General features: G+C 39.3%; 1 protein-coding gene across 4 annotated transcripts in view; it reads right to left on the bottom strand.

Annotated features, from left to right (window-relative positions):
* The window catches only part of LOC131679296 (ATP-binding cassette sub-family C member Sur), a 296,617-nt gene that overhangs the window by 57,743 nt on the left and 212,288 nt on the right, over positions 1 to 26,586 (bottom strand). For all 4 annotated transcript variants that reach the window (XM_058960005.1, XM_058960006.1, XM_058960004.1 and 1 more), the window contains exons 18-20: positions 24,813 to 24,980; positions 24,553 to 24,729; positions 24,303 to 24,457 (exon numbers count right to left, since the gene is read on the bottom strand). In XM_058960005.1, the coding sequence (XP_058815988.1) occupies positions 24,303 to 24,457; positions 24,553 to 24,729; positions 24,813 to 24,980 (500 nt within the window). The remainder of the gene's footprint in view (positions 1 to 24,302; positions 24,458 to 24,552; positions 24,730 to 24,812; positions 24,981 to 26,586) is intronic.

The raw sequence follows: 26,586 nt of genomic DNA, 5'->3' as shown, positions 1-26,586 counted from the left end.
CAAGGTGATACAAGTATCATAAATATGCCGTCATTTGACCGAGTTCTGATCAGGAGTCAATCTTAGCATCAATAAAAGAAATATATCTAGGTTGCATAGTTCGTATAGAACCATTTTGAAAAGTGGAGTTGTTATGTAATTAAAATATTAATATTTTTTAAAGGGAACCTGTAACAGTCAACAGGCTAATAATTCTCATGCAAACTTTAAATACTTTCACTGATACTGAAAATCTATACGAACAAATGACGCAAAAAACCAGACGTGATTAATGATATCTTGAGCGTTTTACATTTCTTATAAAAGAAATGTATAGAATTCGCTCAAACTTTCAAGATTTTTTCCGAGGCCCGAAGGGCCGAGTCTTATATACCAATCCACTCAGCTCAACGATTTGGGACAATGTCTCTCTCTCTCTCTCTCTCTCTCCTCTCTCTCTCTCTCTCTCTCTCTCTCTCTCTCTCTCTCTCCTCTCTCTATCTCTCTCTCTCTCTCCTCTCTCTCTCTCTCCTCTCTCTCCTCTCTCCTTCTCTCTCTCTCTCTCTCTCCTCTCTCCTCTCTCTCTCTCTCTCTCTCTCCCTCTCTCTCTCTCTCTCTCTCTCTCTCTCTCCTCTCTCTCTTCCTCTTCTCTCTCTCTCTCTCTCTTCTCTCTCTCTCCTTCTCTCCTCTCTCTCTCTCTCTTCTCTCTCTCTCTCTCTCTCTCTCTCTCTCTGTGTGTGTGTGTGTGTGTGTGTGTGTGTGCTGTGTGTGTATGTAACGGACAAATTCTCATTCGTGTTTCTCAGCAATGGCTGAACCGATCTTATCCAAACCAATTTAAAATTAAAGAACTAAAAAACAGTATGAACGCTATTAATTTGTTTTTGATTCTGATGTTTAGTTTCCAAGATATGAATGTTTGAATGCATAAAAATGGCGTTTTTTTGCAGTTTTTTAAATTATCTACCGAAATTGACAATATAGATTAACAATTTATATGTTTTTAGACAGCTTTAACGAATACCTTTCGAACAAGCTATAGATTGTTGAAATCGGACTATTATCAAAACAGACATTAAACATTAAATGCGGACGAAAGATTTTTATCATTTCCCATTGCCAGAAATATGATCAAAAACATGTAATCTATTATTAACGCCAAAACGGCTTATTTTAGGTCAATAGTATCTTCGGAGAATATAATGGAGGCAATATGCTCTTTCTTTTGGTATTGTGTTTTTGCTGATTAATCACCCTATGAGTGAGATATTTTCACAAATTTTCTTGGAAGTGATTATATCGAAATGATTCCTTCAGCAAATTTGTAGCTCTTACTTTTGCGAATAACTTTACTGAAGACTTCAAATATCTATTTTGAATACTTTAAAAGTTATGGCTTGTTGTTTGTGGATTACTCTTTGTCGCCTATTTATTGTTCAATATAGTAATAATCCATTGAAATAAGCTAAACATTATTTCGATAAAACGAATTTTGTATTTCATTTCTCTATCTACAACCGATAGAAATAATCACCGAACACTTCCAAGTTGTCTGGAAGGAACTTGATAACTTATCAGTGCAAAAATGTTCATTTGTGCGAACCTTCTGACTGCAATTTTTCTAACTTATAACCATCGGATCGATCTGAAACATATCGGAAAATGAGAATCGAAGAGAAGGTTTTGGGGTTTAACACCATACAACCCCCGTGTGTATGTGTGTGTATGTGGAAAAAAATGTCACCTCTGTTTCTCAGAGATGGCTGGACCGATTTGCACAAAGTTAGTCTCAAATGAAAGGTACAATCTTCCCATCACCTGCTATTGAATTTTTTATTGATTGGACTACCGGTTCCGGGGTTACGAGTTGAAGAGTGCAATCACGCAGAAAATTTCCATATAAACTGAAATGAAAAATTTTCAAAATCAAATTTGTATTTTTGATGCCAAATGACTTTAAAATGCATGAAACATTGAGATGTTTGACAAAAATTGACTTTTTTAGATTTTGGTACATTTTTGCATTTCTCATATAGAAAGGTTATGCAATCACTCTAAAAATCTTCAATCATACCGGCCCGAGGGGGTATGCAGTGAGGGGTTGCACAGTGGGCAAAAAGCGACCCCCAGAGGCACTTAATTAGTCGCCGCGGGATTCCTATCATAATTTGTATATGAAAAGTTGCGGAATTTGATAAGAAATCAAACGCACCTAGCTTGGTCCACTGCACGCATCTGTGGCCAGAGCTAGGGGGGTTTGAGTACCCGGAGAACTCCCGGTATTAGGCAAAAAGTGATTTCCAGAGGCACTAAATTAGTTGCCGCGGGATTTCTATAATAATTTATATATGAAAAGTTGCGGAATTTGATAAGAAATCAAACGCAACTGGTTTGGTCCACTGCACGCATCTGTGGCCAGAGTCACGGGGGTTTCAGTACCCGGAGTATTCCGATATTAGACAAAAATGATTCCCAGAGGCACTTAACTGATCGCCGCAGGTTTCCTATCATAATTTATATATGAAAAGTTGCGGAATTTGATAAGAAATCAAACGCACCTAGTTTGGTCCACTGCACGCATCTGTGGCCAGAGCTAGGGAGATTTGAGTACCCGGAGAACTCCCGGTATTAGGCAAAAAGTGATTTCCAGAGGCACTCAATCAGTCGCCGCCGGATTCCTATTATAATTTATATGTGAAAAGTTGCGGAATTTGATAAGAAATCAAACGCAACTAGTTTGGTCCACTGCACGCATCTGTGGCCAGAGTCACGGGGGTTTGAGTACCCGGAGTATTCCGGTATTAGACAAAAAGTGATTCCCAGAGGCACTCAATTAGTCGCCGCGGGATTCCTATAATAATTTATATATGAAAAGTTGCGGAATTTGATAAGAAATCAAACGCACCTAGTTTGGTCCACTGCACGCATCTGTGGCCAGAGCTAGGGGGATTTGAGTACCCGGAGAACTCCCGGTATTAGGCAAAAAGTGATTTCCAGAGGCACTCAATCAGTCACCGCCGGATTCCTATTATAATTTATATGTGAAAAGTTGCGGAATTTGATAAGAAATCAAACGCAACTAGTTTGGTCCACTGCACGCATCTGTGGCCAGAGTCACGGGGGTTTCAGTACCCGGAGTATTCCGATATTAGACAAAAATGATTCCCAGAGGCACTTAACTGATCGCCGCAGGTTTCCTATTATAATTTGTATATGAAAAGTTGCGGAATTTGATAAGAAATCAAACGCAACGGTTTGGTCCACTGCACGTGTCTGTGGCCACAGTTACGAGTGTTTGAGTACCCGGAGTATTCCGGTATTAGACAAAAAGTGATTCCCAGAGGCACTCAATTAGTCGCCGCGGGATTCCTATCATAATTTATATATGAAAAGTTGCGGAATTTGATAAGAAATCAAACGCAACTGGTTTGGTCCACTGCATGCATCTGTGGCCAGAGTCACGGGGGTTTGAGTACCCGGAGTATTCCGATATTAGACAAAAAGTGATTCCCAGAGGCACTAAATTAGTTGCCGCGGGATTTCTATAATAATTTATATATGAAAAGTTGCGGAATTTGATAAGAAATCAAATGCAACTGGTTTGGTCCACTGCACGCATCTGTGGCCAGAGTCACGGGGGTTTGAGTACCCGGAGTATTTTGGAATTAGTCAAAAAGTGATTCTCAGAGGCACTTAACTGATCGCCGCAGGTTTCCTATCGTAATTTATATATGAAAAGTTGTGGAATTTGATATGAAATCGAATGCAACGGGTTTGATCCACTGCACGCATCTGTGGCCAGAGTCACGGGGGTTTGAGTACCCGGAGTATTCCGGTATTAGACAAAAATGATTCCAAAAATATTGGAACACGTTATGTTATTGAAAATATATTATACATAAACATTTATTGTGGGCTTTTATATTACCAAATGAGATCTACTCAAAATTATCACTGAAACCCCTGAAACTTTTTCCTAAACTACTACATGCACAAATATTCTATCTAGTGATATACGCTGTTGAAAAGGAATTTGCGGTTAGGGTGAATCGTGCACAACCTGGTGGCGCAGGCAATTCAAATACGGGTAATAAGATGTCTGAATAACTTCTTATGTTTATTTGTTTTAATATTTTAAATCGCTATTATTACAGGAAATATGGCCAGACGACTACTATCTCAACCGGCATTATTTGCCAAACATTTAAAAATAGAAAATGGCGAGCGAATCGTTGAGGATATTAGTATTTTAAGTATACTAAGTACCACATCTCAATCACTAGACGATGACAAAGTTCTGCAGCTTTTCGAAACGGTTTCGGAGAATTTGCAGAAATCTTTACAACATGTTAAGATTCTACCGCCGTGTATAGAAAAATATCGTCACATGAAGGATATATATTTACCTTTAAAAATAATAGTATTAAGATTAATGATAATTACATAAACAATTTTTAGCCTCTCCCGTTATTGTTCTACTCCGAAGAAGCTGGAGAATCTGCTCATCGTAGGCACAAGATGAATCGATTGTATTCATCACGGAAGGCAAGTTTCCCAACAATAATTTAATTATTTAAACATGTCGATATTGAATTAGGTGTCGCCTGAAGCAAATCTCGAGGATATGCTAGTAGCTGCTCTAGCGTGGACGGATCCATGTATCGCGGATCGCATCATCTCTAAGTCTAGTAAAACCAAACGAACGAAGAATACGCAGTTTGATGAAAAAATTCGGCAATACTTAAAGAGATCAAATGATAATTTAGACACTTTGGTAGGATTAGACTTTGATGCCGGATTGAATTCAGATTCTGACTAATTTTAATCATTATATTTTTATTACTTTAAATTTTATATTTCTTTACAATTTTGACCATTTATCAGTGTTATCAGTGTTAGTTGAGGAGTTCATTTACGATACTCCTGTACCAGAATTTCAATCTAAAATTAGGGTAATACAAGTTTTAACTGTAATTTTCGCGAACATTTATCTGTCATTGAATGGTAACAAATAACACAAACCTAAAAAAGTCTCTAACTAAATTCTAGTTTGATTTTTTTTCTAAACATAGCCGTGGTTGTTGTTTCGCGTAATATGGATTAGCACAGCAAATAGACAGAATATAATAAATGTAGTCCAGGGTTATGAAACTCGAATCAGATCTTTATTTCGATTCCATTATTTTATGCTTTCACGTTATTATATTTACCGAAGCGTGATGTCTATAATATAATATGGCTTCATCTTCAGAAAAAAAAAATTGCCAAAATTTTTTTTTCTGAGACACCTTTATGGGGAAAAACCATACTACTGCCCTCATGGAAAATAGCAGCGAAAAAATAATTTTTATTGAATCGGAAAAAAAAAATCAAATTACTCCAAATTTAGTTTATTCCTCACGAAAATACCCAAATACGCTACACTCTCCTATTACCACACTCTTCTAAATTCCATAAATAACATCCTCGAACAAAAATATTATCCTACCGTAATTGTTAACACTTGGAAACTAAAATGAAAATGAATAAAGTCGAATATTTTGGCAGTTTTACTACTTTACCCTAATACCAGGAATTTTTCGGATACTAAAACCCTGACTGGTGACTCTGGTCACAGATGCGTGCAGTGGACCAAACTAGTTGCGTTTAATTTCTTATCAAATTCCGCAACTATTCATATATAAATTATGATAGGAATCCCGCGGCGACTGATTGAGTGCCTCTGGGAATCACTTTTTGTCTAATACCGGAATACTCCGGGTACTCAAACACTCGTAACTGTGGCCACAGACGCGTGTAGTGGACCAAACCAGTTGCGTTTGTTTTCTTATCAAATTCCGCAACTTTTCATATATAAATTATTATAGAAATTCCGCGGCAACTAATTTAGTGCCTCTGGAAATCACTTTTTGCCTAATACCGGGAGTTCTCCGGGTACTCAAACACCCCTAGCTCTGGCCACAGATGCGTGCAGTGGACCAAACTAGGTGCGTTTGATTTCTTATCAAATTCCGCAACATTTCATATATAAATTTTGATAGGAATCCCGCGGCGACTAATTAAGTGCCTCTGGGGGTCGCTTTTTGCCCACTGTGGGTTGCTTTAAAATTAAAACTAGTTTAAATTTTCTTAACAAGATGAAAAATTTCGGCAACACCTGGACCTCCCGGATCTTTCTCCATGATCCGCCGCTGGTATGATGTTTCAGTATCACATAGTATCTCAAGATCGTGGCTGTCGATCCATTGTATGTATGTGCAAATCGTACTGAACATGTAATATTCATTTCCACCATTGTATTGAACATAACCAGCCATGGAATCGTAGTCTGGACAAATGAGACAAGCACAACTGCACCACTAGGCGGATTAAAACGGGTTTTCTATTTTGGGAATGCGTCGAGTTGAGACGAAAACGTAATATGATTAATAACAAGGATAACACTTTCCGAATGTAGAGAGAAATTTATGAAAAATGACGATTTCCATTCGACTCTAGCATGTCCTGATCGATTTTGATGAGAATTTGATTTTTGTTGTATGACCAATTATATGTATAGGTCAAATATTCAAAAACAGTAATTTAAGGTTAAGGTATCATCATTTTTAAACCGCCAATTTCTGAGGTTTAGTATCTACGATGAGTTTTACAAACGTTAAACAGCGCATCATTTGATAAAATTTTTTTGACGGTATATCGTCCAAGAAGTATTTATGGTGAATTTTCTCAGGTTAATATTCATGACTACAATAAAGTCTCAACAAATTCGCTAAAGACACGAACTCTGTTACTATTTTCTGAAAAATTAATTCTGCATAATTTTTAAACTTTAAAAATTACGGTTTCGGAATTATGCCTTTTTGGACAGTAAGATCGATTTTCACCAAACTCCCACCAAACCGAATTTCTGGCTACGCCGCTGACTTCAAGTGAGTAGAAACAAAGTCGTTCTACATTCGTTCAAAAGAAACTTCTTCGAATGCTGAATATCTATTATAATACATTGAAACCCCGATTTTATCAGCCATGAACATATGTTTGATGGGCTCTAGCAGACGAACAAGACTGAATTCGAGTAAATCTTTTCTTAAGCATGTTTTCCTTATCATGAAGATGGAAATATGCAAAAATAAAAAGTTCATCATAATCAGAAATAGTTATCAGACTACATATTTTAACAGCTTCAGTTTATTATAAAGAAAAAAAATTGCCCGATTTAGTCAATGTCCCCATTTTGTCAGCCTAAAATACACCATGGGATTGATAAAAATGGGTCTTTATTGTATGTATTATTCACTGTGTTTCACATTAATAGATACATTTCATTTTTGGGGATTTTTTTATTGCATCGAACTACAACAATTTTTAGGTAGCTTTCAAGTGGTTATTTTATAGACTTCTTCCAAAATTTGGCGAACCTACTCCAATTCGTATACCAATTAATTGATGAACTTGAGGGTTTATATGTTGCAGATAGAGAAAATACTGAAATTTTCAGCTTTTTTCCTACACAATATTACGAAAGCTTATACATTAATACATTTTTCCTAATAAGTTTGTGAAAATTATAAACTATTTGAAATTTTTTAATAGTTTTATTTTTTATTTAACCGTGATTTTTTAATAAATAGTGACCATCGCTTCACAACGTAGTCTATTTTTCATGGCTTGCGGTGAGCACGATCTCTTGAATTGCTGAACTGAAAATTATGGAATAGAAATTAATTTTTAGTATTCTTTACAGATTAAACTCACCGCGCAGCTCTGAATTATACCCGCTGGTGCCCTAAGACGATTTCGCTAGATTTTCAGAGCACTGTGCACCCAGTGCATTAACGCAAGTGACGGAAGGTTATCGAAAAGTTTCGTGAAAATGAAAATTCCAGTAATGATGATGATTTTCCCAAACGGTTAGTTTTCGAGAGGTTTTTTTTTGTTCTTTGGCATTAGGATTAGCGATAATAATTCAAATCAAGGATACTACTGGGAAGTCACCTTTAGAAAAAGTCGATGTCGAAGTAAAATTTGGAACTATGCACGCATGCACTTCAGAGATAGCGTGATATCAGGAGCTGCGATTTCACTTCAACGCTTTTTTGTGAAAAGGGCGATACTTACAAATGTAAACATAAGGCTTTTTCATACATGCGAATGAGGGCTTTGAAACGCAACAAATTAACCTAAAAACTTGGATTCTGCGATATTGCTTTCTTAAACTACAGCAAAAAATAGAACGGGCGAAACTGTATTTTTGTTTGTTTATTTAAAGTTTTGCCCTCCACGCTCCATGCAAACAAACAGGGCGATACTTTTTTTGCTAGCAGTTTAGAGGCGAAACTGTTATTTTCGTATTTTTTAGGATTATCAAGCTGATACCAGCTGTAAATAGTAACAATGATCTCTATTGAAAAAATACGGACGAAATCGGTGGTGTAAAACGGTAGTTATTGTAAAAAACCTGTTTTAATCCACCTATTGGTGCAATTTTGCCTTTCTCATTTGTCCAAACTACGATTCCATAGCTGGTTATGTTGAATACAATGGTGGAAATGTATATTATGTATTCAGTACGATTTGCACATAGGGTAAGGTGGGGCAAATCCGACCTAGTAAATGGTTTTGGCTGTAAAATGCTCATTTTACATCGGATCAAGTCGTTTTATATACCAAATTAAAGGTTAGACTCCTGGGCAACTTTCTGTATATAGCATTTTATTTGGATCTTGGTAATAACTTGAGATACAAGCGTTTTACAAAAATGTTCAATGACAGCAAAAAAGCGGTCGGATTTACCCCAATATTTAGAGCTCGGATTTGCCCCACCACGTCATTTTTCATTACGATGCAATTAAAAAAAAATATGAAAAAGGTTGAACTAAATTCATCTATGCACTTAGTAGGACTTAAATCAAAGAATTTAAATCCGCTTACATTTATTATGCAATCACTTTAACAATCAGAAATATCCTGTAGTCAATGATGCACAAAAGTCAAATCAAAAGTTGTAAAAACACACTTTTTGTCGTATGAGCATCTAAATGTAGACTAATAAAATGCTGTCATACCACCATTATGATTATTTTCGATGCTCTACACGACAACATTGATATTAGTTCGCGTAGTGCTTCTGATTTTCGGTAACAGAGGGGGGTTGGGTTTACCCAACGGTCGGATTTGCCCCACCTTACCCTACATAAAATGGATCATAGGGGACAGGCATAGCGTAGTTGGTAAATCGATTGCCTTGTACGCAGCTCACCTGGATTCGATTCCCAGCCCCGCACATAGGATTAGAGATTTTTCTAAAAGAGATTTCTCTAACCTGAAAAGAAGCGAACGACCCTAAGGGTAAAACCTCTATGATAAAAAAAAACCTGTTTTAATCCACCTAGCGGTGCAATTGTGCCTTTCTCATTTCTCTAAACTATGGCACGGAGGCTTTTTATGTTCAACATAATTGTGGAAATGTCCTACGGTGTCGACGGTGAAACACTTGAAACAAAAAAATATCATACTCCATTAGCCTAATCAGCATTAGATCAATGTTATCTGCTTGCTAACTCATTTTGTCATGCGGGGATGGGTATGTGAGGAGAGCGAAAGTCCCATGAACGAACGACTCCCCAGCATAAATTGGTATGCTTGGTAATATAGTGGTGGTTTAAAGATGATGGGGTTGAAAGGGAGGGGTATGAGGTGGTGGTCTGAGGGGTGATTTAAGGAGATTTTTAAAGGAGGGGAGTGAACAGTAGAGGGGGGGGTGTAACCCCTCTCCGTAAACCATCAACTACGCCCCTGTTAAAATCCAGAAATCTTATGCGAGTCGAAAAAAAAATTTGGCCTTCCGGGCCGGGATTAGGTTGACGTTTTTCAGAGTGATTGCATAACCTTTCTATATGAGAAAGGCAAAAATGTGCAAAATCCAAAAAAGTGAATCTTCGTCAAATTTTTTTCGTGTTTGCATCAAATCTCGACGTTTTATGCACCTTGAATACATTTAGCATCAAAAATAAAAATTCTATTTTTAATTTTTCCTATAGTTTTTATGAGAAATTTCTGTGTGGCCGCACTCTGAAACCCGTAATTCCGGAACCAGAATTCCGATCGATCCAAAATTCAATAGCAGCCGATGGGAAGGTTACACCTTTCATTTGAGACTAAGTTTGGGCAAATCGGTCCAGCCATCTCTGAGAAAAATGAGTGACATTATTTGACACATACGCACATACATACACACACACACACACATACACACACATACACACATACACACACACATACATACACACATACACACACACATACAGACTTTTTCCGATCTCGACGAACTGAGTCGAATGGGATATGACACTCGGCCCTCCGGGCCGGGATTAAGTTGACGTTTTTCAGAGTGATTGCATAACCTTTCTATATGAGAAAGGCAAACGTAAGGGCGATACTTCAATGCTGATAGGTGGGACCGAAAAAGTAAACAATCGCCAAAGGGCCGATACTATCATTTTGTCAATTTCAATAGCAAAAACAAATTTTAATTTAATAATTTCAAATACTTTATGAAGTTTTGGATTTCGATCACTGAATCATGCAATCTAAGATGTAAAAAACGCTTTTAATCCACCTAACAGTGTGATGAGACATTTCTTATAACTCTTATCTCTCTCTTCGGATATTATATCGTTTGAGAACATTTAGAACTTGATGCTTCGCGATGTTTTTGATAACACATACTACATGGGATAGTGGCAGGACTCAAATCAGCATAGGACAACATCAGTGCTAGAAATCTCAAAAAAAATCAATGGGAAAGCGAAAAAATGGCCCATAAAATAGACATACCAACGAATTATTGTTAATGCTCTGTTAATAAAATATCTATATTGTGGTGGGAAAACTGAATTTTCCTAAAGGGGTTATATATTATACTGAGCCAAAAAAAAATCGAATTTTTTTTGAATCGATTTGAAGTTTATACTTTACTCAAATTTCCAACGCGACTGAGAACTAAGAAATCAACGCTTTTTCTTGAAAAGGGCGATACTAGCAGTGATACCATTCAAAGAAAATCTACAGCGAATATTTCCAGACTTGGTTTTATTTCCTATTCAAGAACTATTGTGTGTTTTACATCCTAGATTGCATGATTCAGTGATCGAAACTCAAAACTTCATAAAGTATTTGAAATTATTAAATTAAAATTTGTTTTTGCTATTGAAATTGACAAAATGATAGTATCGCCCCTTTGGCGGTTGTTTACTTTTTCGGTCCCTCCTATCAGCATTGAAGTGTCCCCCTTACGTTTTTTTTTACAATGACTACCGTTCTGCACCACCGATTTCGTCCGTATTTTTTCAATAGCGATCATTTTTACTATTTACAGCTGGTATCAGCTTGATAATCCTTAAAAAAAACATACAAAAATAACAGTTTCGCCTCTAAACTGTTAGCAAAAAAGTATCGTCCTGTTTGTTTGCATGGAGCGTGGAGGGCGAAATTTTAAATAAACAAGCAAAAATACAGTTTCGCCCGTTGTATTTTTTGCTGTAGTTTAAGAGAGCAATATAGTAAAATCAAAATTTTTAGGTTAATTTGTTGCGTTTCAAAGCCCTCATTCGCATGTATGAAAAAAGTCATATGTTTACATTTGTAAGTATCGCTCTTTTCACAAAAAAAACGTTGAAAGGAAATCGCAGCTTCTGATATCACGCTATCTCTGAAGTGCATGCGTGCATAGTTCCAAATTTTACTTCGACATCGACTTTTTCTAAAGGTGACTTCCCAGTAGTATCCTTGATTTGAATTATTATCGCTAATCCTAATGCCAAAGAACAAATAAAAACCTCTCGAAAACGAACCGTTAGGGAAAATCATCATCATTACTGGAATTTTCATTTTCACGAATCTTTTCGATAACCTTCCGTCACTTGCGTTAATGCACTGGGTGCACAGTGCTCTGAAAATCTAGCGAAATCGTCTTAGGGCACCAGCGGGTCTAATTCAGAGCTATCTACGCGGCGAGTTAAATCTGTAAAGAATACTAAAATTTATTTCTATTCCATAATTTTCAGTTCAGCAATTCGAGAGATCGTGCTCATCGCAAGCCATGGAAAATAGACTACGTTGTGAAGCGATGGTCACTATTTATTAAAAAATCACGGTTAAATAAAAAATTAAACTATTAAAAAATTTCAAATAGCTTATAATTTTCACAAACTTTTTGGGAAAAATTGTTTAATAAGCTTTCGTAATATTGTGTGGGAAAAAAGCTGAAAATTTCAGCATTTTCTCTATCTGCAACATATAAACCCTTAAATATACCAATTAATTGGTATACGAATTGGAATAGGTTCGCCAAATTTTGGAAGAAGTCTATAAAATAACCCCTTGAAAGCTACCTAAAAATTGTTGTAGTTCGATGCAATAAAAAAATCCCCAAAAATAAAATGTACCTATTAATGTGAAACACAGTGAATAATACATGCAATAAAGACCCATTTTTATCAATCTCATGGTGTATTTTAGGCTGACAAAATGGGGACATTGACTAAATCGGGCAATTTTTTTTTCTTTATAATAAACTGAAGCTGTTAAAATATTCTTCCCGTCCCTTGATGTAGTCTGATAACTATTTCTGATTATGATGAACTTTTTATTTTTGCATATTTCCATCTTCATGATAAGGAAAACATGCTCAAGAAAGGATTTACTTCAATTCAGTCTTGTTCGTCTGCTAGTGCCCTTCAAACATATGTTCATATTTGGCTGATAAAATCGGGGTTTCAATGTATGTTGCGTAGGGAACCAGAATCGCCAAAGTTGCTCACCCTTTCCTGCTTCTCGCTATCATAGGCCGAAATGCCACTCACTGAACGACAGATACCAAGTCAATTACACAGCGCAAAACAGTGAGCTGCAGCTGAGGAATTTGAATCGGGTAGGCTACCGTGTCAAATAATGACCAACTTGTCGCGGTTTGCGAACAGGAAAAAACTTGCACCTTTATTTAAGCCGAGAATACAAAATCGAATAACAATTTATTGATGCTACTTCTTCGATGACTTGGTTGTAACTAACGGGCTCTTATGAACTAAGTAGATGTGAAAGGCGGAGAGAGAATCATGAACCTTCGTCTTGAATCTGTGATGAGCGAGAGCAATGTCATGTATAGCAGTAATGGTGAGATGAGCTGCCTCACTAACGATTATTGATCTCATCTCTCATGTCGACTCAACTCGCTACCAATATTGCTCTGACATACAACATCGCCACCACCTTGAAACGTCACTTTCAATCTTCATATTAACATGTGGAACATAAGCCTGCTACTAAAATTCTTACTTATCCTATCATAATCAATTTTACATTTTGGAAGTGCTTGTATACAACATTGAAAAACACCTTATTTACTAAAATCTGCTTTCTAGGTCCAGTGCTGGATGCGAGGAGTGTTTATGGACTGGCATCTTCGTGCTCCGGTGTCGTGGTGTTTACCTCTGGTTCAGTAGGCAGCAAACAAATTTTTACCACGGGTCGCTTTATGATGCCTTTGCTTGTTTGCAATGTAACAACACGGGTGAGGTCGTCCTTCCCAGGGTGTAGGTTGATTATACGGGCCAATGGCCATTTTAATGGAGATTGGAACTCATCAAGAACAACCACCAGTTGTCCAGGTTTGAAGTCGTTGTTAGCAGAGTAGATGACAGACTCGCGCTGAAGTTCCTGCAAATATTCGGTTTGCCATCGATGCCAGAATTGTTGATGCAATGATTGCATCCTTTGATAATGGTCCAGTCGATTCTTTGGGATGCATTGAACGTCTGGATTCGGGATTGCATGCATCGTAGTGCCAATAAGAAAATGGGCCGGTGTTAATGCATTTAGATCGTTGGGGTCTTCGCTGAGGGGAATTAGAGGGCGAGAGTTCATACTGGCTTCAACTTGTGCCAGCACAGTGGACATGTCCTCGAAAGATAAGCGTGCATTCCCTAGTACACGATGCAAGTGACCCTTTGCTACCTTTACCGCCGCCTCCCATAAACCTCCGAAGTGAGGAGCTTTCGGTGGAATCATATGCCAGGTGACACCATCACTGGCAAGATTGGATTGAATTTGCTCCGTCTCCTTCTCGTCATGTAGCAAACGATACAACTCCTGCAACTCGTTACGTGCACCCTGAAAGTTTTTTCCGTTGTCAGAGTGTACGTGCGCTGGACGTCCGCGACGAGACATAAATCTGCGAAAGGCTGCTATAAAGGCGGATGTGGTAAGGTCCGAAACGAGCTCAATATGAACAGCTTTTGTTGAGAAGCAGACAAATATGCTAATGTAGGCCTTTTGTGGAGCGGCTCGTTTGTGTGGTGCTCGAAGATATATCGGCCCCGCGTAATCAACGCCAGTGACTGTGAACGGCCTGCTTGGAGTTACTCGGGGTACGGGCAATTGTCCTGTTCGTTGTTGGACCGGGACGGGATTTGCTCTAGAGCATTGGAAGCAACTGCGTATTACGCTTCTCAACATTCGCCTTCCATGTATAGGCCAATATTCCTCACGCACACTAGCTAACGTAAGCTGGCCACCACCATGAAGTAATTTTATATGATAAGATTTGAGAATTAAACGGGTAAAGGGATGGAAGCTAGGTAACAGGGCGGGATGCTTTGTTTGGAACGGTTGATCGGACCATCGTAACCTACCCCCCACTCTGAGTGTCCCTTTTTCGTCAATAAACGGGCTCAGCAAGCGAATTGATGAGTGCTTTGGCACAGCGTTCGCATGTTGCAAATTTTTCAGTTCTTCTTTGAATGCCTCTTTCTGTGCAAGCTGGGTTAAATGCGTTAGGGCTTCTGCCAATTGCGCTGCTGACAAGGATTTACTGTGATGCGAAGTAGTAGATACGAGTGGCTGGGTTCGTGATTTTGAACGGGTATTGTTTATGAATCGTAAACAGTGAGCTGTTACTCGGACCAGTTTATCTAATGAAGAATATCGGGTAAAAACTTGACTGGTGCTTGGTTTTACGTGAAGAACGGCAACGGTAAGCTTTCGTAATTCCACGTTTTCAAGAAGCGGTGGTATGGTGGAGGGCATGGGCCATCGGTTTTCTGGTTGACGAAACCAATCGGGACCAACTCGCCACAGTTCGCTTACCAGGAAGTCCTCTATTTTCATCCCTCTAGAAACCAGGTCGGCAGGGTTTTCTTTACTAGCAATATGATTCCAATGAGAACCGTGTGTGGCGGTCTGTATTTCAGACACCCGGTTAGCCACAAATGTTTTCCAGGTATTCGGTGGGGACTGCAACCACTGAAGAACCACCGTAGAGTCAGACCAGAACCGTGATTCGCTAATTTCCAGTTGTAAAGCTTTCACTACGTGTGCGTGCAGCTGTACACCAATAACAGCAGCACAAAGCTCGAGCCTTGGCAAAGTAATGCGCTTTAACGGAGCGACGCGCGATTTAGAAGCGAGCAACTGTATTCGGACGTTTCCTTCAGGATCGATAGATCGAGCGTAGATACAAGCCCCAAAGGCTATTTCCGAAGCATCGCAAAATGTGTGCAGTTGAATTGTAGAGTTTGGAAGAAAGGCATAGCGCTCTGTCCGATATTCGGAAATTTTGGAGAGCTCGACAAAGTATGTACCCCACTTTTCAGCGACACTCGCTGGAACCGGCTGATCCCATTCACAATGCGTAAGCCATAGGTCCTGCAGGAGTAATTTTCCACGTATCACAACTGGAGCGATAAGTCCAAGTGGGTCGAAAAGTTGTGAAATAGACGATAATATTGACCTTTTTGTAGGTATGCCATCGGGGTGTTGCACCGTGGAATCAAAACGGAGCATATCCAGCCCGGGTTCCCACCCAATTCCTAGCGCCTTAACTGATCCTTGTGCGGTGAACATTAGTGATGATTCCGTCCCGATTTGCTCTGGAGATAAGCCGTGAAGGACCTCCGGTTTGTTCGAAGTAAATTTTCGCAGACTAAATCCACCTTTCCGAAGCAATTCGATTAGTTCATCGCGCATCTGCACTGCCCTTTCGATGGATTGCTCACCACCAAGACAATCGTCGACATAAAAACCTTTGCGGAGGATTGGCTCCGCTAGTGGGTACGCGGCACCTTCGTCGTCGGCTAACTGTTGAAGCGTTCGTGTAGCCAAAAACGAGGACGGAGCAAGACCATACGTTACCGTGAGCAATTCGTAAACTTGAATGGGATCTGATTGGTTAAACCGCCAAAATATCCGCTGATATGGGACGTCAGCTGGTGCTACTTTTATTTGGCGATACATTTTTTCAATGTCCGCCACTACCGCGATCAAGTACGTACGGAACCTCAAAACTATTGAAAGAAGGTCGTCCTGTACCACAGGTCCAACTTGTAAAGCATCATTTAAGGAGAATCCGGAAGTTGTCTTGGAAGAGGCGTCGAAGACAACACGGACTTTCGTTGTCGTGCTGGACTCTTTCACAACGGGATGATGGGGTAGATAATAGCCTTTTATTTTTTGTTGTTCAAGCTGTGATGCTACTCGCATGTGGCCAAGAGAGATGTATTCACTCATAAACTTATGATATTCATCTTTTAGGGAGTGATTCCGCTCGAGTCTTACCTCCAGTAGCTTGAATCTGCGTAGAGCTGCCATTTTTGAATCCCCGACCATGACCTCGAAATCCGGATGACGGGGTAGTGAGGCAGTGTACCGGCCTGTGCAGTCTCTCGTAATGGTTGATGAATAATGTTCCTCACATTTCCTTTCCTCGACGGAATAATTAGAGCGTGCTGACACTTCTTCTGTTTTCCAGAAACGCTCAAGGCTTTCTTCCAGGGTAGTAAGACATATAGCTGTCACATGACATTGCACAGATTCTGGTGAGGAGGGTATGAGGTCACCAGACCCAGCAACAATCCAACCGAAAACGCTATCAATCAATTCGGGAAGATCTTTCGCAAGACGCAGGCGTGCGGCAGACTTAAAACAAGCGAAGAAGTGATGCAAGCCAATGATCATGTCGATTCCCGCTCGTTTATGGAAATTTGGGTCCGCGAGAAATACATCTTTAGGCATGTTCCAATCCTGGATACAAATATCTTTCTCGGGCAGGTCAGCCGTCACGCGGGGAAGTACCAGAAATTCTACGTCGCGGGAAAAGTCTTCTTTCCTGGATCGAATCTGCGTAAATACTGAGTCAGAAGAACGCACAGCAATGCCTGCTGGGCCCTGAAGCTGCACATTGACCTTTCTTCTCTTGAGCCTGAGTATTTGTGCCATTCGATCGCTGATGAGGTTTGGCTGGGAAGCACAATCTAACAATGCCCTTGCGAAATGGTCTTGACCGTACGCATCTTTAACAGCCAGTACTACGGTGAGCATAAACACGCTGTTATTTCGAACCCTTGAAAGGGATGACGCTTGAACATTGACCGCAGCGATGGACAATGATGTTGCAGGCTCAGTACTTGATGTTGCGACGTTCGTTTGTGCAGAGTACTGATGACGATCTTCGGTGCTACCAACATACTGACTGCTGATCGCCGACCAATCATTTACAAAACCCGGATGCAGGAGTGTGTGGTGACGTTTACGACACCTATGACAATTAGTTTGACACGGGCAATTGCTGACGAAATGATCGCTATGAAGACAGTTGAAACAGAGTCGCTTATTGTTAACTAGACTGAACCTCTCGCGCAAAGATAATTTTTTCAGCTGAGTCATAGAAATTCCGGGGCGCTCAAAAGAACTGCTAGCTTCCTCCGTTACCGCATGCGTAGACAACCTCATTTCATTCGTATGTGTGTGCTGTTGATTACCTCCAGTATGTCCACTTCGAGAGTATGATTCGGCACCACTGTTCGAAGACGAAACAAAACTCTTATGATCCTGATTCACTAATATAGACTCCAGAACCCGCATACGCCGTTGTAAGAACTCCACCAAATTAGAGTAGGATGGCTCCTCCAAGTTGGAAGCATGTTCTTCCCACATCTTTAGTGTCTCGCTGTGCAGTCTCGTACAAAGTAAATGTTCTAATATCGTGCTCCATGCTTCAGTAGGTTCGCCTAGCTGCTTCAATACTTTCGTATGCCTCTCAAACTCATCCACTAGTCCATGTAGCGCAGCAGCTGATTCTTCCTTCATTCGTGGCGTTTCGAGCAGAGCTTGAAGATGGCGTTTCTTCAGCAGGTATTCGTTCGAGTAACGGGCTACTAGCGCATCCCAGGCTAGGGGATAATTGGCAGCACTTATCGAAATGGATTCGATCACTTGAGCTGCCTCGCCCTTAACAGCAGCACGCAAATAGTGGAATTTCTGAATGGCCGCCACTTCCGGATTTGCATGGATAAGCGCAAAAAAGGTGTCGTGAAATCCCAACCACTCTTGGTAGTCCCCGTTGAATTCAGGGAGCGAAATTGTTGGCAACTTCAAACCGGCTAGACTAGAATGGGACAGGGGGGTAGGGGTTTGTAAGGGCTCAGATCTTGGATTGATTGCAGGAGGTAGCTTTGCAATAAGGCCAGCTTTTATTGAAAAAAGTTTAGGCTCAAAATCAGAGCGATATTGTAGGTTCCTCACCATACCTTCATTCTCGGTTTCCAGATCCTCAAGAGCCGCTTGTGTCTCTTCCAGCCCATGCCAGAGTAACTCAAGATTTTCCAACCGTATTGCCACTTGCAGCACGTCCCGGTCAGCCACGTACCCCTGCAGGAATTGTTCCGCTCGATTCAGTGAAGCGAGCAGTGTCATGCGCCTTGTGTTGAGCTGCCGCTTGCTTCTCATTTCACTCATTGCAACAATGTTCAATATCCCCAATCCACGGGGTCAACAGGAAATAGAAAAAACGAAGCTCGTCTTATCCAAGGCAGAAATTTGCCTTGTATGTTTGAAAAATTCAGCCAAATGTTGTAGATCCGAAATCAACGTACGAAGGTGTTCGTTGCACAATACCTCCGATCAAAATGGCAGCACAGCAGCTCCAAGTTTAGACTCCAGTTTAAGAAAGTCACCGATCACGTAAGAAAGAAAAACAAAATCTAAACGCACCAATTTATGAAGTAGGAAACGTTGGACAGCTAATTACCTGCTGCCTAATTTGATTAGGCCGTGAATTGGACAGCAAGCGATTTTCTCCAGCTGGGTTCAAAGGCAGCTAGTACATCAGTACACGAACAATCGAGCCCTTTGTTTCCGGTTGGCGTCCAGTAATGGCGGTGACTTCCTTTGTTGGTTCGAACAATTACGCAATAGCGTTTAATAGGAAAGGTGGAACTCATGCAGCATGCAGGTCGAAGATCCTGGTCACGGCACCAGTATGTTGCGTAGGGAACCAGAATCGCCAAAGTTGCTCACCCTTTCCTGCTTCTCGCTATCATAGGCCGAAATGCCACTCACTGAACGACAGATACCAAGTCAATTACACAGCGCAAAACAGTGAGCTGCAGCTGAGGAATTTGAATCGGGTAGGCTACCGTGTCAAATAATGACCAACTTGTCGCGGTTTGCGAACAGGAAAAAACTTGCACCTTTATTTAAGCCGAGAATACAAAATCGAATAACAATTTATTGATGCTACTTCTTCGATGACTTGGTTGTAACTAACGGGCTCTTATGAACTAAGTAGATGTGAAAGGCGGAGAGAGAATCATGAACCTTCGTCTTGAATCTGTGATGAGCGAGAGCAATGTCATGTATAGCAGTAATGGTGAGATGAGCTGCCTCACTAACGATTATTGATCTCATCTCTCATGTCGACTCAACTCGCTACCAATATTGCTCTGACATACAACAATGTATTATAATAGATATTCAGCATTCGAAGAAGTTTCTTGTGAACGAGTGTAGAACGACTTTGTTTCTACTTACTTGAAGTCAGCGGCGTAGCCAGAAATTCGGTTTCGTGAAAATCGATCATACTGTCCAAACGGCATAATTCCGAAACCGTAATTTTTGAAGTTTTAAAATTATGCAGAATTATTTTTTCAGAAAATAGTAACAGAGTTCGTGTCTTTACCGAATTTGTTGAGACTTTATTGTAGTCATGAATATTAACCTGAGAAAATTCACCATGAATACTTCTTGGACGATATACCGTCAAAATTATTTTATCAAATGATGCGCTGTTTTTAACGTTTGTAAAACTCATCGAAGATACTTTACCTCCGAAATTGGCGGTTTCAAAATGATGCTATCTTGACCTTAAATTACTGTTTTTAAACATTTGACCTATACATATAATTGGTCATACAACAAAAATCAAATGCTCATCAAAATCGATCAGAACCTGCTAGAGTCGAATTGAAATCGTCATTTTTCATAAATTTCTCTCTACATTCGGAAAGTGTTATCCTCAGTATTAACCATATTACGTTTTCGTCTCAACTCGACGCATTCCCAAAATAAAAACCTGTTTTAATCCACCTAGTGGTGCAATTGTGCTTGTCTCATTTGTATAGACTAAGATTCCATGGCTGGTTATGTTCAATACAATGGTGGAAATGAATATTACATGTTCAGTATGATTTGCACATACATACAATGAATCAACATACTGTGATACTGAAACATCGCTTGAAACCAGCGACGGATCATGGAGAAAGATCCGGGAGGTCCGGGTCCTGCCGAAAATTTTCAACTTGTTAAGAAATTTTAAACTAGTTTTAATTTTAAAGTAGCAACCCCTCACTGTATATTCCCTCCGGGCCGGTATGATTGACGATTTTTAGAGTGATTGCATAACCTTTCTATATGAGAAAGGCAAAAATGTACCAAAGTCCAAAAAAGTCAATTTTTGTCAAACATCTTAATGTTTCATGCATTTTAAAATCATTTGGCCTCAAAAATACAAATTTGATTTTGAAAATTTTTCATTTCAGTTTATATGGGAATTTGCTGTGTGATTGCACTCTTCAACTCGTAACCCCGGAACCGGAAGTCCAATCAATAAAAAATTCAATAGCAGCCAATGGGAAGGTTGTACCTTTCATTTGAGACTAACTTTGTGCAAATCGGTCCAGCCATCTCTGATTAACAGAGGTCACATTTTTTTCCACATACACACATACATACACACAGACATTTTCCGATCTCGACGAACTGAGTCGATTGGCATATGACACACGGCTCTCCGGGTCGGGATTAGATTGACGAATTTTAGAGTGAATAAGAATGGCAAAAACATTTTTAGCAAATATTGAAAGTTATGCATTTTTTTGGTGCGCAGTTCTATGTTTCATAGACATTAAATCAATTTTAACTTCGCTTCCTATTAAATAAAGACCCTTATCATAGTACATATCTACAAAAACGAGCTCAATTTGAAAAGAAATCTGAGGATTATGATTGATTACAGAACTCTGGAATTTTCTATTGGAATTTTTTCAGGCAGGAATTTGATATTGATGCTATTAGACAACTGTGAAATCAAGACCAATAGATCAGTTACTTATCAGGACCCCATTCCGACAATTTATCAAAAGTCCTCATGATGTTTACAACAACAGGTTATCAATCTACGGATCAGATAATTGTTATTGTAATATTGAATTAAATCAGTCAGCATCAATAAATTTTCAACTTCAATCCAATATTTTTTTGGGTGTGGTGGGGGAGGGAGGGTTGTATGGTGTACCCCAAAACCTTCTCTTGGCTACGCCGTTGCTTGGAGTTATTTATTTCGCTTTTTATTTTCCGATATGTTTCAGATCGATCCGATGGTTATAAGTTAGAAATATTGCAGTCAGAAGGTTCGCACAAATGAACATTTTAGTACTGATAAGTTATCAAGTTCCTTCCAGACAACTTGGAAGTGTTCGGTGATTATTTCTAGCGGTTGTAGATAGTAAAATGAAATACAAAATTCGTTTTATCGAAATAATGTTTAGCTTATTTCAATGGATTATTACTATATTGAACAATAAATAGGCGACAAAGAGTAATCAACAAACAACAAGCCATAACTTTTAAAGTATTCAAAATAGATATTTAAAGTCTTTAGTAAAGTTATTCGCAAAAGTAAGAGCTACAAATTTGCTGAAGATATCATTTCGATATAATCACTTCCAAGAAAATTTGTGAAAATATCTCACTCATAGGGGGATTAATCAGCAAAAGCACAATACCAAAAGAAAGGGCATATTGCCTCCATTAAATTCTCCGAAGATACTATTGACCTAAAATAAGCCGTTTTGGCGTTAATAATAGATTACATGTTTTTGGTCATATTTCTGGCAATGGGAAATGATAAAAATCTTTCGTCCGCATTTAATGTTAAATATCTCTTTTGATAATAGTTCGATTTTAACAATCTATAGCTTGTTCGAAAGGTATTTGTTAAAGCTGTCTAAAAACATATAAATTGTTAATCTATGTTGTCAATTTCGGCAGATAATTTAAAAAAACTGCGAAAAACGCCATTTTTACGCATTCAAACATTCATATCTTGGAAACTAAACATCAAAATCAAAAACAAATTAATAGCGTTCATACTGTTTTTTAGTTCTTTCATTTAAAATTGGTTTGGATAAGATCGGCTCAGCCATTGCTGAGAAACACGAATGAGAATTTGTCCGTTACATACACACACACACAGACACACACACACACACAGACATTGTCCCAAATCGTCGAGCTGAGTCGATTGGTATATAAGACTCGGCCCTCCGGGCCTCGGAAAAAATCTTGAAAGTTTGAGCGAATTCTATACATTTCTTTTATAAGAAATGTAAAACACAATAGTTCTTAAATAGGAAATAAAACCAAGTCTGGAAATATTCGCTGTAGATTTTCTTTGAATGGTATCACTGCTAGTATCGCCCTTTTCAAGAAAAAGCGTTGATTTCTTAGTTCTCAGTCGCGTTGGAAATTTGAGTAAAGTATAAACTTCAAATCGATTCAAAAAAAATTCGATTTTTTTTTGGCTCAGTATAATATATAACCCCTTTAGGAAAATTCAGTTTTCCCACCACAATATAGATATTTTATTAACAGAGCATTAACAATAATTCGTTGGTATGTCTATTTTATGGGCCATTTTTTCGCTTTCCCATTGATTTGGTTTGAGATTTCTAGCACTGATGTTGTCCTATGCTGATTTGAGCGATTCTCTGAGTCCTGCCACTATCCCATGTAGTATGTGTTATCAAAAACATCGCGAAGCATCAAGTTCTAAATGTTCTTAAACGATATAATATCCGAAGAGAGTGATAATAGTTATAAGAAACGTCTCATCACACTGTTAGGTGGATTAAAAGCTTTTTTTTTTTCAAAAAGGCATATCTGCAATGAGTTACTCTCTTTGTTTACTTTCTCGTCTGTTAATAATCCGATCGCTTTTACATTTGGCCTGTGTTAAGCCAAAGAGGACCAAGCGCCATTTAGAGATACATGCTCTAAAATCGCTATCGCATCCAACATAGCACCAGCAACAGCCACATCTAATTATTTTTGTGAACACAAATATCAAACGAAAGCAAATAAGGGGTCTTTAATTTGCCACGCTAATGATAAGTTACCTAAAAATGCATTTTAACATGAAAAATACCAGAAAAAAATTATGGCGCTCAGCTCGGTCTGGCTTAACGCAGGCCATTTATCCCTCAACTCTTTGCATAATATTCTAGATAAAACCACCGTCTTTCGATCTGTGCTGTAAAATAAATGAAAAGTGTTATAGTGACTCCCTAAAAATCGAAAAAGAAAGTAAACAAAGAGAGTAACTCATTGTAGATATGTCGTTTTGAACAAAAGCTCTAGATATGAGAATAGCTCAATCTCACGTTATAGATGCATTAATTAGTGAAATGGAGATTTGCGGAGATGTAAAAATGTAAAGATTTCTACAATAATTTCCACACAAATTTTAAACGCAATGCGCAAATCCAGGAAGAAGCCAATCGGCCTAAAAATTTACGCTTATAGGAAACCACAGAATGAACTCAAAAAGTGCTGTGCTGAAAAATGACATGTGATGAGCCAGTCTAGTGTGCACAATTTCATGTGAAATCAGCATTAACATAATTTTCAATAGAACATTCGATTCAAGTAATGTATACTCTTAACCTAATTGATTCACATGTCATTAAATTTTAATTTTTCGTGATATTCGTCATAATATACCATTATTGTTTGCATCAAGGACTCCAAACAATAATCCTCATAAATTAATTCCTCTCACAGCTGATTCATAGCGGGCCATCACGATTCCCTCACTTGCAAAATACCACCCCAAACGAAAGTCCATTCAATCGAGTAATCCCCCACTGAAGACTGATTGGAAATAATGATCGAAGAATCAACTTCCCATCGTTTCCACAAATCATAACTACCTCCAATCAGATCCTCCTCGTTCTCCTCACTATATCGAGTGCTATTGGAATGCAGCCTTCGCAGCGATTGATTCTGGCCGTTTTGTTGTTGTTGTTGTTGTTGTTCTTGTTGTTCATCAGAATGCTGCTGAGAGTGGTTCTTCTTAGTAAAACCCCTGCAATAAACGACACTCGGTTAGTTCATGGCCAGTCCCACCCAAACCGTGGCCGGTTGGGCTTTTAATCTATCAAGAATAATAACAATACAAACATCACGGAACTGGCCTTACTGATGATGGACGGGTTTTCCCCCGGACAGCCCAGTCTTAGGTCCGTGGGGTTTGAATTACGTTGAGCCTGCTGCCACGTGCGAATGCTTAGGCGGCGGAGAAACTGTCGTAAGCCGCTTTTGTTCATATTTCCTCGGCAAGAGTCGGAAAAGTGAAATCTGTGAATGGCAAACCAAGAGAACGTGTAGGAGAGGATTAGATGCTGGTGCAAATTGAACATAAGGAGTAATCGGTTCCGAACCTTTCGCATTTTCCTCGGTTGGCCCCGTCAACCGACACCGGTGAGGTATCATCTGGGTTGGGCTGACCGAGAAACGATGTGTTCCAACTGACCACCGGTAGTAATCGATTGCCTGCACCCTCAATGTCACGTCTGGTTTGAAGCGATTGTGTGCGAGGGGCACCGTTGCTGTGAGTGGTATAGTAAAAGAGAAATGGGAAATCAGAGGGCGAAAGCGGAAAATGTAACGTTGCAATCCTGAATTGTGTGGATACCATAACAACAACAAAAAATCGAATTGCTCGGAGACAAAAAAATCGATTGCTTGGAGATTGATGAGCACGAAACAAAAAGAAAATTATATGATGTTGATCTAATTGGAAGAAATATGTAGTGCGTCTGGCTTGGCAGTCCTCATAACAATTTTCACATTGTTTCTATATTTAAAAAAAATCATTATTTATAATTATAATCTAGTATAGTTTTGAAGAACTGTGGGGAAATCATCTACTTCAGGCACTGTATGTCTAAAATTGTTTAAGGAGATCTTTTTGTCGTGAATCGGGAATTATGACATATTTTAAAAATATTATTGTAATTCCCGCTAATTTCATGCATCGATCCGCAAATCTAGAACAGAAAGAACGACGAAATCAATCGCATGGTGCTGTTAAAACTTGTCGGGTGCCCTCTTTTCGAGAGACTGCATATCAACACCGGGAGAGAAGGCGATTAGTAGGAAGTGGTCGTCTCGGTGAACTGACTGCTTTCTTTAGCTTGTCCAGCTTATTACTAGTAGCGACTTGGATAAAATTGGGCCGGTAACGATGATTATTGGGATGTGGCCACCTTCGTGAACTGACTGCGCAGTATTTAGTTTGTTCAGCTGCGTGCTAGTAACTGGGGCCAATTGAACAGAGTATTCCCCACTCGGATTTTTTTTCTTTACCAATCAAAATAGCGCAAGGAAATCAATCAGAAGAATAAAAATTTAAAAAAAAATTGGTTCAACTATTATTTTTATTTGGTTGGAAAGTAACATAAACAACGAAAAATCTTCTAAACGTAGCTCGTTCGTGATGGGCTCTCGTTAATTTCTTGCATCGAGCCGCAAATCTTGAACTGAATTAGTTGTGAAAATAATCGAAGACTGCTGTTCAAACGCGTTGTCGAATCCAAGCGCCCCCATTCTAGAACTGGTTCAATTTACTCAAGGAGCACTGCATCTACTACGGCTACTGGTCATGAAATTCGACAAGTTACTGAATAGCATTACGAGAATTTGTCTCTGGTGGATAATAATGTTGACATTTGCGCAGTGTGCTAAAAACGCAGTGTGCCAGTAAACGTGATGGCCGATGAAGCTTCGACGGTGAAAACAACGGCGGTGAAAAGGACGCTCGTAAAGTTAGACGCGACTCATGATACTCGACTTCTGTGCGATATGGCCGAAGTTACGAAAGGGTGGCGCGGCTGGACGGAAGTTTCCGATTTGTTCTCACGAGAGCAAACGTGACGAAACAAGTATCGTGCGCTTTCCGGGGAAGTCTTTTACGGAGGCCAACGTGTTCTAGATGGTCTTCGCGTACTAAGATTTCGCTACGGACCATCTCAGAACGGAACAGTTACAGACTAGGCACCTCGGTATGCTTTTAGTTACGTACGGGACGAGGGCCGGCTCTCAGACTTCGACCCTCGAGAAATTTTAACGTAGAAATCAAGTCGGAACTCACAAACAGTGTGACTACCAAAGTGGCGGTCCTTGACGGAGCATACGAGTCTGTCCACACTGGAC

Source organism: Topomyia yanbarensis, chromosome 2 (assembly GCF_030247195.1).
Source record: "Topomyia yanbarensis strain Yona2022 chromosome 2, ASM3024719v1, whole genome shotgun sequence".
Classification (NCBI taxonomy): domain Eukaryota; kingdom Metazoa; phylum Arthropoda; class Insecta; order Diptera; family Culicidae; genus Topomyia; species Topomyia yanbarensis.
The sequence above is the reverse complement of the archived record's forward strand: the minus strand, read 5'-3'. Positions and strand labels throughout refer to the sequence as shown.